The sequence below is a fragment of the Ananas comosus genome, linkage group 12 (assembly GCF_001540865.1).
Source record: "Ananas comosus cultivar F153 linkage group 12, ASM154086v1, whole genome shotgun sequence".
In the NCBI taxonomy this organism is placed as follows: Eukaryota; Viridiplantae; Streptophyta; class Magnoliopsida; order Poales; family Bromeliaceae; genus Ananas; species Ananas comosus.
Genome location: NC_033632.1, coordinates 3,004,949 through 3,023,325, shown reverse-complemented (window position 1 = coordinate 3,023,325; position 18,377 = coordinate 3,004,949). Strand labels below are relative to the sequence as shown.

General features: G+C 37.2%; 2 protein-coding genes across 5 annotated transcripts; both read right to left on the bottom strand.

Annotated features, from left to right (window-relative positions):
* On the bottom strand, window positions 969-5,761 carry LOC109717953 (kinesin-like protein KIN-7L). Of its 2 annotated transcripts, none has more exons than XM_020243917.1 (15): window positions 5,504-5,761; window positions 5,334-5,423; window positions 5,138-5,256; window positions 4,917-5,030; window positions 4,490-4,571; window positions 4,332-4,399; window positions 4,131-4,208; window positions 3,897-4,039; window positions 3,459-3,561; window positions 3,303-3,383; window positions 2,941-3,009; window positions 2,811-2,870; window positions 2,538-2,687; window positions 2,101-2,376; window positions 969-1,632 (listed from the first exon to the last, which is right to left on the bottom strand). In XM_020243917.1, exons 1-15 carry the CDS (start codon window positions 5,637-5,639, stop codon window positions 1,240-1,242), a joined length of 1,962 nt encoding a protein of 653 aa, XP_020099506.1. In that variant the 5' UTR covers window positions 5,640-5,761; the 3' UTR covers window positions 969-1,239. The 2 variants fall into 2 exon arrangements, with proteins under 2 accessions (XP_020099506.1, XP_020099507.1); XM_020243918.1 differs by having other exon boundaries at window positions 2,101-2,373; window positions 5,504-5,760.
* On the bottom strand, window positions 8,886-16,551 carry LOC109718530 (uncharacterized protein KIAA0930 homolog). 3 transcript variants are annotated; one of them, XM_020244791.1, is made up of 12 exons: window positions 16,334-16,547; window positions 15,080-15,269; window positions 14,903-14,977; window positions 13,900-14,006; window positions 13,686-13,746; window positions 13,074-13,133; window positions 12,929-13,003; window positions 12,081-12,227; window positions 10,929-10,983; window positions 10,407-10,529; window positions 9,805-10,097; window positions 8,886-9,433 (listed from the first exon to the last, which is right to left on the bottom strand). In XM_020244791.1, exons 1-12 carry the CDS (start codon window positions 16,381-16,383, stop codon window positions 9,410-9,412), a joined length of 1,260 nt encoding a protein of 419 aa, XP_020100380.1. In that variant the 5' UTR covers window positions 16,384-16,547; the 3' UTR covers window positions 8,886-9,409. The 3 variants fall into 3 exon arrangements, with proteins under 3 accessions (XP_020100380.1, XP_020100381.1, XP_020100382.1); XM_020244792.1 differs by having other exon boundaries at window positions 9,859-10,097; window positions 16,334-16,546; XM_020244793.1 differs by lacking the exon at window positions 10,407-10,529 and having other exon boundaries at window positions 16,334-16,551.

Here is an 18,377-nt window from a genome sequence, read left to right as displayed (position 1 = left end):
GCGTCGATCAAAAGAAATCAAGCTCTAAAAACTCTTTCAAGATGACCTACAATTGAGAACTTTCTTCTTTTTTTTTTTAATCTTTCTTCATGTATAACATTAACACAAACTAAAACGAAGCTTTTCAATTTAATAACTGCACTATATAAAAGTTGGTTGAGTACATGGATTAGAATTTGGAAACATGAATTTGAGTACTTTTGCTTCCTCCATATGGTCCTCCATCCTGCAACATTGTAAGACTAATTGGGTATAAAAATTAAAAATGAACTGAGAGTTTAGATGGGCCTACTGTATGTAGAAGGCTAGAAGCAGCATCCCCCTACACTGAGAGCCTCTCAAATTAATCCCATATAAGAAGCTTCTGGTAGATTTGAACTTTTGACATTAATTTCTGGTGGAGAAATAGCATTATGTAGTTGTTGAAAATGGATTGAATACTGTACCCCTACTGCTCTGCTACCTCTGAACCCCAGCTGCATACCACTCCTGCAGGGGACAATTTATTTCTATTTGGTCCAGAAAAACAAAGCAAAAAAAGAGTAGTTCTCTTCACCTCTCCACTTTTTAGTCTCCCTCTCAAGTGGAGAGTGGATACACACCACCAGAACAAAAATGGTTACCTCCTATCTGTTTGCACCCTCAATTGAATTGATTCTTTAGTATAATGTGCTCATACACTGAGGGCCCATACTTTAATTCACAACTTTGGCTTTTAGTGGAGGAAGTTCCAACATAAGTTTTTAAAAGAACCAGAACAAAACAAAAAAAATAAACACTAACATCCAAGAGTCTCTTGGATGAGCCATTCCCTCAACCCCCCTTAGAGCCTTGTGAAGGAATTGTAACTGTTATCACTAGCCAAAAGGGTTAAAAAAAAAAAAAAAAAAAAAAAAAAAAAAAAAAAAAAAGAGAAAAGCTCTTAAGTAGCGGAACAAGGATTAAATGATTAATGCAAACAAATAGCATTTGTTAGGTAGGCTCAACAACTTGAAAGCCTAGCAAGATCACAAGATAATAACTTGACAATAACTTCTACAGTAAATGTACGAGGACGGACAGAAGGTTTGATTAAGGAAGATTGATGATAACTTCCGCGGGAATAGTGGTAAACTTTAAAATGAACATGTGATTAAATAATGTACAGAGTCAATGTTAACTCTCAAGGACACATGATGATCAATCTGTCAGCATACAAACAAAACATGACGGAAACTCACGAGAAGCTATTCCTTCTTATCAATCATATAGCTCAGGTGTTGTGACTTGAAAGGATTTGAGGTTTTCCACAATGGCCTTCGATTTGGTATAGAGAGAAGTGAGCAATCCTTCCCTCTGAGAGAATGCCAAGCTGAATAGCTGGATCTCTTCTTTGAGACCCTTCATCATCTGCTTCTCGAGGTTGAGCTCCTTAACAAGCTCCTCCTTTTCGGCTCTAAGTATATCTATGTCTTGTTTGGAAATCGAGAGAGTTTGAAGTAGAGAAGCTTTTTCCTCTCTCAGTTGGTTGCATTCGCATTCCAGAATCATGCGTTGTTCTTCTGAGGTCTCGAGCTGTTGCCTCTCCAAGCTGCATTGAATTTCCAACCTTTCGCATTTCCTATCAATGGCCTCTTCTTGAAAAGGTTGATCCTGTAAACCAAGAATAAAATAATTGATTGTTAGTGAGAGAAGACAGAAATAATCCCAATTTACATGCATTATTTCTGTACGGGAAACATGGTCCATGAAAGTGGCCATCATAGAATAAAGCATCATATCTTTGATTTCAAGAAACTGGCCATCATGCAAGGCCGAAGCTTCAGAACCAGGACTTTCATCAAAAACAGCTTGCAGATAAAGTGGCATAATTATCTGGCACATTACTGTTAAAAATGACAATTTGAAGCCTAATATTCGAACCAAAATGTATCAGGATTTATTTATCTATTGTCTAGGAAAAAAATGAAGCCTGGATTGTCTTTTATTATAGATAACAATGACATAGTAAAAATGAAGGATAAAATACGCAAGCTATAAAGGAAATATACTGTATATGATAGTGAGCTTATGCTTGTACATGAAGCAAAGCAGCTTGAGCAGAAGGAAAATTAAACTCACCAGAGATATCTCCCTCGATGAAAAGGATCGACGTTTGATACGGGGAGTTTGGAGCATATCAAGGTCAGTCGTGCAACCTTTGTTCAGACGCATCCACAAGTCTTCATCAGCTATGTTCGCAAAATTTTCAGGAATGGGACTAGAGTCGAGATCCTTTGAACAGTTTGACCTTCTTGCAACAAAAACATTTGACATTTGCTTGAGATCTGGAGTTCTGAACTCATCTGGATGCAGCATATTCACTTCATCATATGTACCCCCTGCACCAAGCTTCTGCTGCAACAACTACACATTAGTTACCAAGGAATTCAAATATCTATATTGTGTCAGTGAAGTAAAAAATATTCGTTGGTATTCTCCTTTTCTTTTGAGAACGAGTATCCAGTGCTATACTTGTTTTTAATTAACACTATTCTATATCGTCTTCTAAGGATTACCTGAATAGATCTAGCAGCATGATCAGATGTAGTGCGAATGGTAAGATCGTCTATTCTCTTTTGTTGTTCCCTAATGCAATGCGCTAATGACTCACGAGCTTTTCTTTCTTCCTCAAGTTCCACAATGAGCCTTTCACGCTCAAGTTCAGACTGAAATCAGCATAAAGAACAAGAAGTAAAACTAAATAGATCTACCATAGAAAAGAACATTCTGTCAAGAGTCAGGTATAACAACAGCATAGCAGATGTTATAGAAAATATAGTACTACACACCTTGTGCATGTCATTCCTTTGTTTTAATACCACTTGTTCCAGCACTCCTGAGTGAGATCCCTGACAAGTTGAAATTAGGTTTAACATGATTGTTCACAAAAGCAGGATTAGACAAAAGACAGCGAATAACCTGAAGTTTTCTTCGAAGTTCTTCTATCTCTAATTTCTGCCGCTTTAGCAGTGCAGCATCAGTTAGAACCTGTTCATGATCAACAGCAATTAGATGAAAAATAAATAGGGATGCACGTACAAAAATCAACTGCAGAAAGGAATGTCTAATTAAGGACTAAAATATAGTGAATTATACAACTGAAAGGATGTCAATAAAAACTCGAGCATCTTCAGATGGATCATTTTTGGCAACTACCAGGCAACTTGATTAGAAACATAACTATACAAACTTACTCTGCCTAATAATAATAAGAAATGCATTTTTCCTGCTGCTAGTATTGCAATTTACTAGTACGAAGTCAAAAAGATTTAAAAACCAACCTCATTAATTTGAGCACAGTTAGTGACACGTTTTGCTCTGCTTGCAAAGTGAAGGGTCCCTCTAGTTTCCTCAATGTGAACCTATCAGTTACAAAATCAAACATTGAAAATATTAACCCAGTAGTAGCAAAAATAGCCAAGAAGCCTTAATCCTACCTCCTCCGGTGCAACTGTACAGATTATCGAAGTCTTGGCATTGCCACCAAGTGCAGGTTGAAGTATACGAGTTAATTTACTATCACGATAAGGAATGTGTCCCCTGCATCATTGCAAATGTAGAAATGTAATTCAGATAACAGAAAGAAGCCTATTACACCATCATACATGTTCACTGCGACAAAAAATATAGCAACAGTTAGTGCTCCACCATAAGAAGTTATGGAATTGTCACACTTGCACTCACAAAGAACTTTGCAAACTGTATAGTAAAAAAGATTGCGTAAATGAAAGAAGATGTAGCCAAATACTTGAGTTACTTAGAAAATTCACACAAATAAATGATGATAGGTTCTTAGTTATATGAAAGGAAAAGATCAGTTTGGAAATTAGCAGAAGAAATGTTTAAGTATCGAGTTACTTGATAAACTAAAATACCTTTGCTTTCCATTGTCACTCAGTTTATTAATTACATTACCAAGAACCATCAAGCTCTTGTTTATGTACTTCCCCTCCTTCAAGCGTACTCCTCCAGCACCAGTCTTAGCAATCCGCTCTGACCCAGCTAAGTCCACCAAGTTCTACCCAGCACAGAGCCAAACACAGTCACAAAAGAAACTTCTTCTGTTTTGGCTGTAAAATTGTTTCTCAAGAAAAAGAAGTTATACAAACCAGTACAGATACACGGATAGCATCTGCGCTAGTAACATCACCAAATGAATTCACATCCTTTGCACTGCTTTCAATGACCTAAGATCAAAAAGAAGACACCCTATTCTCTTCAGTGATGCCAACTGAAAATAGGAAGAAACATACATAATTCTTGATTAAAAGAGGAAATAAAAAGGTGAACAATAATTTAGAACATCATACCATCCTAAATATGGTATGCGATCTGCTGCTCCGTGCATTCATATTTGTCTCCCCAAAATGCCTATTTGCTGCAAAAGACAGTTCGTGAACTCCACTTTTAACGAAAAAGAACCATGAATAAGTTATTATTATAGCCAAAGATGATTGATGAGTCAAACCTTCCCCAAGTTTGAGTAGCTCGAGCACTTGCTCGGCACTACTCACAATCTCCTCTCGTAGTCCAGCCACAAAAACCCCACGCTATAATCACAAAGAAGGTACAGTTACACGATAGCAATCATCATTACCACTTCATGTTGTAAAAGCTTAAAATGCACTTTACCTTATCAGAACTATTGTGAACTATAGTGCATTTCAAAATAGCTACCAGAACTTCAAAAGTTTAGATTTTTTACTAGCAAATAGGAACCAAATCTTTAAAAGCTTTGGTTCTACGTCTGGTGACAAACTTCCATTAGTTTATAGAATGTAATGACGGCACGTAATAGCAAGCTGCCTAATAGTTTGAGGATTAAAGTTGTAACAAATTAAAGTTTGATGAGTAAAGCAAAATCAAAACCTTTTACTATTAATCGCAGATCTCACCTCCAAGCTCTCATGGATCGGCAGCTTCTGGCTCCCAAGCGTCAGCAGATCGTTGATCTCCTCATTGTAGATCTCCATGTACGAAACCCTAATCAAGAACTCTCGATCCGCACTCTGCTCACAAAATCGCAGATCAATTTTTATTTTTTTTACTTTTCAAGAATCAAACCCAAATTGGAGAAAAGCCCCAAAAAGATCCCAACTTGATTGGAACCGATTACCATCCGAGCGGTGCGGAAGACATCTTGAACGGCCAAGGGGACGATCCCGGGGTCGTCTTCGGATCCGTACATGGTGAAGGTCTTGCCGCTGCTGGTTTGGCCGTAGGCGAAGGCGGTTCCTGCGGGGAGAGCGACGGAATCGAGTCAAGTCGACGATGGAGGAGATCGGGGGAGGGAGGAGAGATTTGATACAGACCGTTGAATCCGTCGAGGGCGGAGCGGATGAGGGAGCGGACGAGGAGGCCGTAGATGGTGGCGTTGGTGGAGGTGCGATCGAAGACGTGATCTGAGAGAGAGAAAGAGAGAGGGGCGGGGGAGTTAGGAGGGTAGGAGGGAGAGGGGAGAGGGGGGGAGAGAGGATGTTACCGAAGGTGAAGGAGAGGTTGGGGACGGGGAAGGCGAGGAGGGTGATGCGGTTGGAGTCGACCGTCCATGGGAGATCGGAGGAGGAGGAGGAGGGGATCGGAGGGCGGAAGCGGATGGCGACGGAGATGTTCTCCATGGACGAGGGCAATGGAGGAGGAGGAGGAGGAGGAGGAGGAGGAAGAAGAAGAAGATGAGCGGGATGTGGTGCGAGTTTTGAGTTTGATTTTGAGCGCCGCAGCTGAGCCCGAGGATGTGGATTGTGGACACCCGTNCTTTTTTTTCTTTTTTTCTTCTTTTTTTGGTGGTTAAATTTTGTCCTTCATTTTTCTCATCATTACGCATGGCTCATCGACACGATTGATCGCTACAAATTCACTAGCAGGAGTGTTTGGTTCTTCAGAAAAACCGTAAAAAAATAATTTTTTATATATATTTTTTTAGATAAATTTATTTTTAAAAAAGAAAAGACAACTTTTTCCATAAACCTTAAAAAAAAAATTTTCTTTAGAAAAAACTAATTGTCTAGACCAATTTGCATAAAAAAATCTACTTATTTTGGGCTTTTGCAAAACCGGGCCATTTTTTTTATTTTTGCAGATTCGATCCGCTTTTTCAGCAAACTGACCAAAATACCCTTATATCTTTTTCTCTCTCCTCTTTTTTTATCTTGTTCTTTTTTTCTTTCTCTTCCCAGAGAACGGCGAAGGCGGAGGAGGCGGCGGCTTATCCGGCGCATCCTTAACCTCGCCCGCACACCCCCGCACCTTCCTCGTCTCCGATCCTATCAATGCCGCACCGCGACTTTTTTTTTTTTTTCCTCTCCGACTCTCCTCCACCGTTTCCGACGACGACGCCTCTCTTGCCCTCCTCCGCCCTTCTCGTCCTCTCCCTCTCCCTCCTCCTCTGCCGCCTCCGACGACGATGCATCTCGGCGCCGGCGCCGATACCGTGGAGGTCACTGCGACGTTGCAGCTTCGGAGCGGGGGGTCCTTAGCGGCATCGTCGCCGGCGCCGTGGCCGTTGGCAGAGATGGGTGACTAAAAAATTTATAAAAGAAATAAGAAAAAAAAAATAAAGATAAATAATTATAGAAAAAGAATGATGGAGATGAAATTGTATCGTTAACTAAAAAAAAAAATTATAAGTTGTATTACTTAAAATATAAACTGCAGCTTTAAGATGAAAATTACACTTTTTAAACAAAAATTACACTTTTTGGGAGATATTTACATTGTTTCTCTTCTTATTGCACTCTTTCAGATGTAAACTACATCCATTAAAATAAAAGTTACACTCTTTAAACGAAAATTGCACTGTTTCTCCTCTTGTTGCATTATTTCTCCTTTTGTTACACTATTTTTTATCTTAAACTGCACCCCTTTAAAAGATATTTATACTGTTTCTCCTCTTGTTGCACTGTTTCTTCTCTTGTTGCACTATTTCTCCTCTTGTTACACTGTTTTTATCTTAAACTGCACCCTTTAAGAGGAGAAACAATGTAACAAGAGGAGAAATAGTGCAACAAGAGAAAAAACAGTACAACAAGAGAAAAAAAAAGTATAAATATCTCTTAAATGAGTGCAGTTTAAGATAAAAAAATAGTATAACAAAAGGAGAAATGGTGCAACAAGAGGAGAAAACAGTGCAACTTTCGTTTAAAGAGTGTAATTTTTATCTTAGTGGGTACAGTTTACATCAGAAAGAGTGTAATAAGAGGAGAAACAGTGTAAATATCTCCCAAAGAGTGTAATTTTCGTTTAAAGAGTGTAATTTTTATCTTAAAGCTGTATTTTACATCTTAAGTATTGCAACTTATAAATTTTTTTTGCAATTAACGATATAATTTCATCTTCATTCTTCTTTTTCTATACTTTTTTATCTTTATTTTTTTTCTTGCTTTTTTTATATTTTTTTTGGTCACCCCTCTCCACGGCGCTAGCGACGATGCCGCTAAGAACCCCCGCTCCAAGGCTGCAGCGGCGCAGTGACCTCCACGGTGTCGGTGCCGGCGCCGGCGCCGGCGAAGATGCATCGTCGTCGGAGGCGGCAAAAGAGGAGGGAGAGGGAGAGGACGAGAAGGGCGGAGAAGGGCAAGAGAAGCGTCGTCGTCGAAGACAGTGGAGGAGAGTCGAAGAGGAAAAAAAAAAAGTGTCGCGACGCGGCCTCGGCAGGATCGGAGGCAAGGAAAGTGCAGGGATGTGTAGGTGGGGGTAAGGATGCGCCGGCATATTGTCGGCGCCGACGAAAATGCGTCGTTGTCGGAGGCGGCAGAGAAGGAAGGAGAGGGAGAGGACAAGAATGACGGGGGAGGGCGAGAGATGCGTCGTCGTCGAAAACGATGGAGGAGAGTCGGAGAGGAAAAAAAAAAAAACGTAGCGGTGCGGGCAGGGTCGGAGACAATGAAGGTACGGAGGTGTGCGGGCGAGGCCGCTCTCTGGGAAGAGAAAGAAAAAAAGAACGAGAGAAAAAAAAAGAGGAGAGAGAAAAAGGTATAATGGTATTTTGGTCAGTTTGCTGAAAAAGCGGACCGAATCTGCAAAAATGAAAAAATTGGCCCGATTTTGCAAAAGCCCAAAATAAGTAAATTTTTTATACAAATTAGCCATTTTTCTAAGAAAAGAATAAATTTTCAGCCAAAATTTATTTTCTGAAATATTTTTAGAAAAAACTTCCCAACTCCTATAACCAAATCCTGTCCCGTACATTTCAAAAGAAATTTCGATTGTAAGATCCCAGTAGTTTAGTCTCTTATTACTTTATAATTTATAGAAAAAACTTCAAAAACCCCCATGGGGTTTCGCACTTTCTCACTTAGTACTTTGTGATTTAAAGTGTATCAATTTGCCCTCATGTAGTTTTGTTTTTATCTTTTCGATAGCTTTTTTCTTAATATTTTATTAAATTATATACAAAAAATTTCAGATGTCTATCTAGATTTATCGAATATTTACTTTAGTACCCTTTAATTTTAATTTTGTCACTGATTTAAGAAAAAATAATAATAAAATTGATAATAAAAAGAGAAAAACGAAACAACGGGAGGGGGGAGTGCAAATTGATACACTTTAAACCACATGGTACGAAAATGAGAAAGTACGAAACCCGGGGGTGGGTGTTTGAAGTTATCCCTAATTTATAACAACTTGCCTGGCCTAGTGACCTGGTGCCGCTCACTAATTCAAATATTTCGGATTTGAAAACAAAATAAAAGCACAAAAGAAAGCACTCTAACCCTCAAACTTATTTCTCTTATTTATATAAAATGCCCGAAGAAAACGATTTTCGATATTCGCCAGACCAAAGGAGCTGGCGAACAGCGGAAGCAATTAAGACAAAGGATTAAGCTCAGACATTTAACAAGAATTTCAAAAGATAACTACATGGTTAAAACAAATAATAGAGGTCGAGGACATGATTGTAATAACAAATGAAAAGTTAAAATCTCCTGCAATGCAGAGGTAGAGGACCTCCGACGCAACTCACCACCCCATGAAGAAAGAGCCAACAAAAATATACAGATAAAAGATATCTCAGTCATGAAACTTAAACAATTTCATAAAAGATTTGTACTTATTATGAATATATACAGGCTCAATTTGAGAATCAAACCAATTTTAGAGACCCTCGGGGCCTCGAGTCAAACCATTTTCTCCTGTATCGAAAACCTTCTCCGCTTTTCTTAGTGTTGGCCAGGTATTTTCAAGACATCAGAGAAACTCACTATGCAGGTAGCTACAACTTCAAAATTCAAAATGGGACAGAGCTCTTTCAAGTTTCAATCAATTAAATAAATGAAGCTAACTGTAAAAGGAATTGAACTTGTCGATATACATAACTTGCGCAGTGCACTTGATGTAAAGCATGTCCAGATTAGCCATTTGATGGCGTCTTGGTTCCTACCGATGATCATAGAGACAGTGGAGGGCTGGACTGTAACAATCAATACAAGTGTACATCAAATTTTACATACACTATCGTCTATTCAAAAAATTAGGAGATGTATTAAACATTTCTTACTATTCTTAGCTTATTTTATCTTTTAGAGGCTAAAACAAATGGAATTTTGGTTTGCAAGTTTTCAGCAGTTTCAAATTTGATGTTCCATCATATAATGTACTGTGCAAGACTTGCTTTCTACTTTCTAGACATTTTTATAATACTTCTACTTCTCGAGTAGAGAAACTGTTTTAAAAGCTGGGCCAATGGTGCATCGAGTTGCATGAATAACAATTTCAGATCAAGCAAGTTGGTCCTTATTATAAGCATAGAGGTTTCAACCATAATTCTGACAAAACACTTACCTTGAATAGAAGGTCATGTGCGATGGTCTCCCAAAATTCTGACAAAACACTTACCTTGAATAGAAGGTCATGTGCGATGGTCTCCCACGGAAGAGAAATGGACATCAAGCAACACTTGAGGGGCAGAAGCTCTTCGTCAAATTTCCTGCCAGAAGAAGTTGCAGCATAAGCATGCTTGGCCAACTCAGAAGCAGCTGAAGCCGCTTTATGAACAATGCTTCCTAGCCCAGTCCCTAAGCCTTTCTTAGATAATTGATGTAATGACTTGGGACCGGTGCTTTCACGGCTTTGATCTACAGCACAGCAAAATAGTCATATCAGTTATCAAGTCTAAACATTACTATAAGTACAATAAAATAATATATCATTATCAGAATTCAAGTCTACAGGGCAACAATTGTTTCCATGAACCACAGAGAAACTTGACCAAACCATCTAATATTTTATCGAAACTTACAAGTTTAATGCACACATTTGCGCAATACTCATCAAAACCACTGTTGGTCATTAAGTCACTTAAAACAGTATCATTCATTTTTTAAGAAAATAATAATAGTTGTAATAAGATATTCATGTTTAATCTATTAAAGAAATTCATGGACCTGCTATTCCCGAAACGGCTACTTCAACTTCACCACGTCCTCCGGGACCCCTCATGTACAGCCTGTCGGTCTTTTCGTGAGAATGGCCAAGTGATAGAAGGCTACCAAATCTAGACTTCCCAGCTGCCATAGAAGAAAACAAAAAAAAAAAAAAAAAAAAAAAAAAAAAAAAAAAAAAAAAAAAGAGAGAGGAAAAAAAAAGCAACGTGGGGACGACCAAAATAAGAACGGAGAAGTTGTTGGACAACAACAAATTACGTCGAAACTTTTCTTGTTGTCTGAAACCAGTTTATTTCACTGATATCTTTCTTATTGGATCTAGAATTTCTCGATTTTCATTTAAGAACTTTCAGACCAAACTGCAATTCAGACCTAAAAAGAGCCAAAAATACCATAATCCAAATTCACAGGTCCCAGCCGAAATCAAACTGAAACTGAAACATTGAACTCTGGAGCTTACAGGCACTTATATATGATATAAAAGGGAATCTAGAAGGGAGTAGAAGCACGTAGAATGCATACCATCATATGCTTCTCGGACCATTTGATAGCTGACAAATCCTGAGAAGAGGGTAAGCTGCAGTCATAAACAATATTCATGTCAAGAATAACCCCTATATGCAAATACTAGCATATAATCTCTAATCAAATGATAATTTTCTTCTAGCTGCACAACAAATTTCAGAAAAAGAAACACCGGGGAGCAACAATTGACCAAACAATACCTAGTAAAGGAAAAGAACATAGCAGCAAACGACACATACATGTGTATATATCTAGTGATTTTCAACGACTGGAAAAGTCTAAATGAACTATTGTGCGATTTAAAACATGGATCAATGAACACTCGATCATCAACTAGCACTTAAATTATGCTTTATTTCGACTCTACTTGGATTCGTCATGCCAAAATGGTCAAAAAGGATAGATTTTCCATTCCTTCCTCTTTAGGTGCTCCCTCTGACTCCTGGTCAGAGTTTCAAAAAAAAAAAAAATTACACTGAGAATTCTGACAACTTATACATAATTGGCTAAGAACAAATGGATACTCAAAAAAGCTAAGTTTGCACTAGAGGATACTCAATTACATGCTGCATAGTTAGGTGCCAACATTTTCTTCCAGGAATCCTTTCTATTCAAAAATTAAACGAAGACTTATATAGGCTAACTCTAGGATATATATTGATGACATATCAAAAATAAAATGAAGACTTACACAAGGTTTAGCTAAAGAGAGACAACTATACTTGGGCTGAATGGACAAGTTCCCTCAACGACATGGTTGCATATGATGTTCTTTCATTGCTTTAGCCTAAACATTTAAACAAGGTTCAAAATTGGATCCAGAACAAAATTTACTCTCTTACCAAAGGATATATTTTTTATCAAATCACTATCTTTGTTTTCCTAGTCTTGTTGTTTGGTCATATCCACATCGTGACGCATCCGTACAGCGTACATTGCTTAGAATTTGATTAAAAAAATGAAAAGGCATCAAATGAGGCCATAAAGTATAAAATATTTTAAAAGTGTTCATAAGGCTGTAAACACCAATAGTTGCCCGATAAAGACTGAAACTGACTTAACAACTTAAAGCAATAATGTTTTTTTTTTCATCATTGAAAATAATGAACATTCTCCAGCAATAAATCTAATTGAGGGAGAAACTCAGACCTTAGACGGCTTGACTCTCTTGCCATCATTGTCATTCCCAGAAGGCCTGCTTAAATTGTTGTCCTGTGGATCATTATCTGCTGGAAACGCTGCCCCACCATTTGCGTTAAGAATTACACAATAGCAATGATCTACTTCTGTCAAAACCTGCTCAATTCAAACGACAAATTTGATGTGCTAAGACTATGAGTTAACGTACATACTATACTTGCAATAAAAAAGTAGAATGAAGTTAACTACCAGAACAAAATAATCCTGAAAAGGAGAGCAGAGAATAATAGAAAGAGTAGCATGGATTTGTTACATATCTTGAAAAGAACACTGAAATTTTGTGCACAAAAGAACAAATGACAGAAAAGCGTTGTTTGTCCAATAGCAATAACTAAAGACTTATTTGGTAGTAGTTGTTTTTTCAAAAAATAAAAAGATAAAGATTTCACACAACTTCTATAGAATGGAGTATGTGGAGTGATAAAGGATTGCTTTCAGTCCATGCACTACGGGTTTGTTTGGCAACCAACCCCCAACACCCCTTCCCTCCACCACACCCTCACCAACCCANCCCAGGACGGAAAAAAAAAAAAAAAAACTCTTTTTTTATTTCAAGAAGAAGAAGAAGCCTTGTGGCATCGAACTGGATTACAGTGCATGCTAGCCAACAGTGAGAAGAATAGGCAAGTACTTAATACATAGGAAATGGAGCCAAATAAACGAAGGAAGTAAACATATCTAACAGTACATAATGTTAGTTCAGGCTTTCAAATAACTGAATAGAGAGAGTGGGGAAAAAAGAGGCAAATATTATCATGAACTTCACAAAATAACTGTCCAACAATAAATCATCTTACCACAGCATCAAAAGTATCGTCAAAGTCATCAATAGCAAAACAAATGTTTGGGTAGGCAGGCAGTGTTTCTGCAGCCTGTAACAGAACGTAAAATGAACATGAGAAGCACAGAAACTTATATTTAATGCTAATAATAGAAAATTACCTTTCTCTCGTCCAGGTGAAAATTAACACGGCTAGGGGATGCATAGACAGTCTTGACAACCTGTTTCAATGCATATGTAAAGAAAATATGATGTAGGACAGATTATTTTATGCTCTGAAAATAGAGATTCACAAAACTATGGTGTTCTGCTCTGGTCTCGTTATTTTATTAAGTTTCGAATGCCATCATAGTCAGCAGTGCTACACTATCAAGCATATTAGCTTTTCTGGATTTAAGTTAAATTCTATTTTACTTTAGTAGAGCTATCCTTGTGAAATGTCCAGCCTTCTTTGACTTAAAGGCACGCCATTGTTCGGAAAAAAGGATATCTATGGGAGTTAATTACTTATCAAATAATCACAAAGGATCTGTGCGTATGCAGAGTATGTGTTTTTGAAAATAACAACACTTAAACTAGCCTAACTTATTTTACAGCATCCTGGTTGACGAAATGAAAAATATCATCTAATTTATTTTACAGAACGGGCTAGGACAACATATATGCAAGGATCAGAACAACAACAAAGCTCACAAAGACAACTCAAAAAGAAATATATAGCATAAAGGCATTATCTGACTAGTGCAACGAAATTACATTCTACTATTGTATACCTTGTATATAGGAGATAATGATGTATTCTCACCATTTTGATGTTTACGAAGATCTTGAATACTGCAAAATATATTTACAAAGAATAAATCTATCCGTATGTAAGCAGAAGTTTTTTTGACAATTTAGCAGTTAAAATTATCTAATGGCAACCAAAAAAAGATGACAAATGCATCATCAAGTGATAGCACATAGAAGGAGCTAGACAGAAAGTACCTGCAAATAGCTACTGTGATGGTGAAAGATGTATGAGCAATTAAATTCAAGTAAAAAGAACTTCCCCAGTCTATATCACCAGAATATTCACCAACTACTTTCTCAAGCTGTTTGCATAAAACATAGAAATCTGATTACTAATAATAGATCAAAAAATGCTCATTAATACTCGTTCAAAATTTATCACAACTAATGTATCTACAATAGCAATAACGCATATGGCTTCATGAAAGTAACTAAGCAAGAGAAAACAGTTTTCTAGGAAAGGTAAATGCTAAGCTCTCATTTATTAATTTATTTATTTATGCGCCTATGTATTTCTCAATTCTAAGCAATTGAACACATCAGAGAAGGACGCCTTTATTCTTGTTACCGTTGATAAGTTTACAACCCATCTTTATTCTTGTGTTTATAAAAAACACCGTAAGTGGAGAGATGCAGACAATTTGTCACTGGCTGACACATCCAATCAGATAAAATTTGAGAAAAAAACAAAATCAATTAAGGGGAAGCGAAGCCAACAAGGCAGGCCTAAATGAACTTTTAAAGATATATCAACTCACTACTTGAAATTAAATTTTCTAAGAGTTGTTTGACATCTCGTTTCCTTTTTTCTTTTTATTGCAAAAAGAGAAAAAGAGAAGATATGTAAGTTCAGAGCAGTTCACTAATCACTAGTATGAAAAGTTTTTTTAATCATGGGTACCCATTAGTCTAGAAAAGTTTAACTTCACAAGACCATAGTAACACCAACTAGTGCAATGATGTAAGTTTCACCACCAAAATTGTATGTAATTATATGATATGACCATCCATACTAAGCATGCTATGCATTTTAGCAACCAAAAGCGCAATATATCTATACTGACTAGACAACAAGTTACTTAAGCTTTATTCACAGGTATCTAGGACTTGCATTTTCAAGATGTCAAAAAAAAGGATAAATGTTTTACATGTTTTAACAAGAACTGGAAGGAACAAAGAGTAACCCTGTTCTCTTTACCATGGGAGCCCATCTGCGGACAAAATACGGAGAAACAGACTCCATATTGTCATTGAATCCATATCCATGCAAGCTCTGGATGCAACAATATCATGTGATTAGCTAGCAAAAGTTCTGAACAAAATAAACCTTGTCAGAACACAGACCAAAAGATGGAGGCACTTCATCATACAATACCATATTTCTAACAAAAAATATGAGATCGTCCTCCTCCTTTCCCTTTGATACTCTACCACGTATGAAGTATAGATCTAGCATTTCATGCCAGAATCGAGCATCCATTCCGATGTCCGAATCATCTTGCTCATCAACAACTGCCTCCCCCAATAAGTTGGAGTGCTTTCTCACCATGCTAAGTAACTCAATCCTATCAATAAGATGCAGAACTACAGAGATTAGAAAAGCATCCCCCAAAATCACTACTATCATTAGAGTAGCCTTAGCATCCAGATAATGCGTATTTCAAAAACAACAGAACAGAACAATATTAGATGAATCAACTAATGGAGGATGCAGAAGATAGCATCGTTGAATATATTTCTCACATTATCAACTTCAACCCTGATAGCAACCAAAAATGATCTATGCACTCTATCAAGAATTTGGTGACCGGCTTTGGTACATGAATTGTTTGTCTTCCGGACTGAATCCTGTTTGCTTGTGAACAACCAAAAACGATCTATGCACTCTATCAAGAATTTGGTGACCGGCTTTGGTACAGGAATTGTTTGTCTTCCGGACTGAGTCCTGTTTGCTTGTGAACTTTATCAGACGCTGAATGGGTTACTTAGAAAATTTCTTCTGAGGCGATTATTTTATCAATCTAAACCTAATGCAATTAATTGAAGGCGGCAAGGAAAAAGGTATCTACCATGCAATTGATGAAATAAATCAGCTGCAGTAAGACTACAAAATCTCAGTCTCAAACAAAACCCTCGTGCAACAGGGTCAGGGGAAAGATCGCCAAAGAAATTAGCATCTACCATTTCGTAACAACCAAATTACCAAATTCCACAGCAAAGAACTCTCCTCGAACACCAAGTTTCATAATAATTTACATGATTCACAAGTACGGTTCACTTAAAAGTTAAAAAGTCCAGTCACATCCACAAGGAAAGAGGCAACTACCATGCAATTGATGAAATTAATACAAAAGCTCCAACTACCACGGAACCCTAGCGCAACGGGGTCATGGAAGAAGCTAAGCATCGACCATTTGGCTGCAACCAAATTACCAACTTTTACACCAAGTTTCATAATCTACACAATTCACAAGCACGGATCACTTAAAACTCCACTCGCCTCATCAAGGAAAGAGGCATCTAGCACGCAATAAGAATTCCAATGCTCGGATTGCGCATGAAACCCTAGGGGTCGAAGAGCAAGAGATCGACGACGAAGAAGAGTTTAGAAAAAGGGGGCGCGGCGCACCTGGACGGGGCGTCGCCGCTCGCGGTGGAGATCTCCTTCGCCTCGGCCATGGCGCGCGCATCGCTCTCCCTCCCCACCGCCTCCACAGCGCGAGGGAGAAGAGTAGTGTAATTAATTAATTAACTAATAATTTAATTATTTATTTATAATTATATCAAGAGTTTCCGATCCCGGCTTTTGCACGGGTTATTTATGAGCTGGAAACTGCTGAGATATGCCCCTTAGTATGAGGGAAAAAACTTTAGATAAAGAACTACACGCTAACGCCTGCTTTGGGTCGTATTTCAATTTTTTTTAAAAATATTAGTGAGGTTTCTTCTAATGCCGCATCGTTGAGGAGCCTTTGATCTGCTGTTATGTATTAATTTTTATCTCTGCGATATGATAATAGATTGAAGGTTTTACAAAGAGGCATTGTTGGGAAGCTCTTCACTGAAATTTAAAGTTCTAATTCTCGTCAGTCGAATTTAACAAATATTTTTTAAAAATTGTATTAAAACATATCTAAGGAACCAACCGTCCCTAGAGCAACTTGCAAAGGGTTTGGTGGTTGGTACCCGAGACTCAAGTTTGAATCCTAGTTGATTCACATTTCTAGCTAAGTTTATTTCTAAATGAAATAAACGAAGCGAGTAGCGTGCTACCTATCTCTCAAAAAAAAAAAAAAAAAAAATCTAAGAAACTCTTAGATGGAGGAAAAACTAATACTGGCAACGAACTGAGAGCTTCTTTATGATACTTCGCAAGGAGCTCCTCACTAAAATTTTTTTTCCTAATTTGAGAGTCCAAGGTAAAAATTATTTTTCATTAGCCAATCGCATGTAGCGTAATTGATCAAGAATCTAATGATTGATATTAGAGGATTCAAATTCTAAACTTAGTTGCTTTATGATTTTAATTTCGTCTATTTTTTAAAAAAATAAACTCTGCTGTTTTCTGTAGAACAGTAATACCACATTAATCAGTTTTTCTTTTCATTTTTGCATCTCACATAAAATATAAAAACATTTTCTTTTTTTTATATAAATATAACTATTGTATTATCCTTAACTGGATAATTTACTATCATATCTCAATCAATAAAATTAGTTTGACAACTTCTGTGAGTCAATAGAGTTCCTTAGGTGGAATATTTCGTAATTAACAAAAAATATTTTTGCTTTCTAGCAAAGCTCTGGAACATTTTTTTACAATTTTACTGCAACAAAAAGTTGAAGAGAAGGGTAGCAAAAATCTGCATTCCACCATCCTTGGTTTGTGTAGACTGTGCAGTGCATTATTATCTTGATAATATATTTTATGGCAGATTTTTATAATTATTTTAAAAAAAAATGAAATCACCGAATATGACAAAAGAAAATTATTAAATCACAATAGACCTATTGAAATGTTCGCAAATAAAAGTATTAAATTTACTAACAACTTCTATGTCATTCTATAAACGGTGTAATTTGATAGTTAATTTTAATTATTATCTTAGTCTTGCGAATCATATCTATGTTTTCGTGATTTACATTTTTCTTTCAATTTATTAATATATATAATTGAGCTCCTATACCGTTCGATCTATTCTTCTAACCATTCCTACCCGTTAGATCATATTATTCAACCAACCATCCACTCAACCTAAGCTACCGTTTGGTTCGGAGTTAAGAAAAAACTAGTTATTTCAGAGATAGGATTAAGTTCAGAGTTAAGGTGGGGTTAGAGTATTTTTGTGTATGGTTGAGAATTGGAGTTAGTCCAGAATTAAAGAAAATAGTGTTTGGTTGGAGTAGGTGGATAAGAAGGATAGTGAGTAAAATAGTGTTTTATTTGGTTGGAGTAGTGGGGTTGGGTGCGGTTAGGTGGGGTTAGTTAACCCCACTCAAAATGGGTTATTCCGGATTAGTCCATTTGGGATGGGATTAGCTAACCCCACCCCCCTAAAATCATATTTGGGAATAAAACCGGGGTTAAGGGGTTATCCCACCCCTTAACCCCGAACCAAACACAAGCTAAGTGACCACTATCATTCTCACCGTATATTTCCAATGACTTATAC

Bases quoted from the DNA above. Each gene is read 5' to 3' on its own strand.
- LOC109717953 (XM_020243917.1), bottom strand. From the start codon at position 5,639: ATGGAGAACATCTCCGTCGCCATCCGCTTCCGCCCTCCGATCCCCTCC. The intron at 4,572-4,916 runs GTGAGATCTGCG...TTGTGATTATAG, and splicing joins CGATCCATGAGAGCTTGGAG to CGTGGGGTTTTTGTGGCTGG. The intron at 4,209-4,331 runs GTATGATGTTCT...TTTTGATCTTAG, and splicing joins CGCATACCATATTTAGGATG to GTCATTGAAAGCAGTGCAAA.
- LOC109718530 (XM_020244791.1), bottom strand. From the start codon at position 16,383: ATGGCCGAGGCGAAGGAGATCTCCACCGCGAGCGGCGACGCCCCGTCC. The intron at 14,978-15,079 runs GTATTGTATGAT...TGTTGCATCCAG, and splicing joins TATTTTTTGTTAGAAATATG to AGCTTGCATGGATATGGATT. The intron at 10,984-12,080 runs GTCTGAGTTTCT...TTATGACTGCAG, and splicing joins AGAGAGTCAAGCCGTCTAAG to CTTACCCTCTTCTCAGGATT.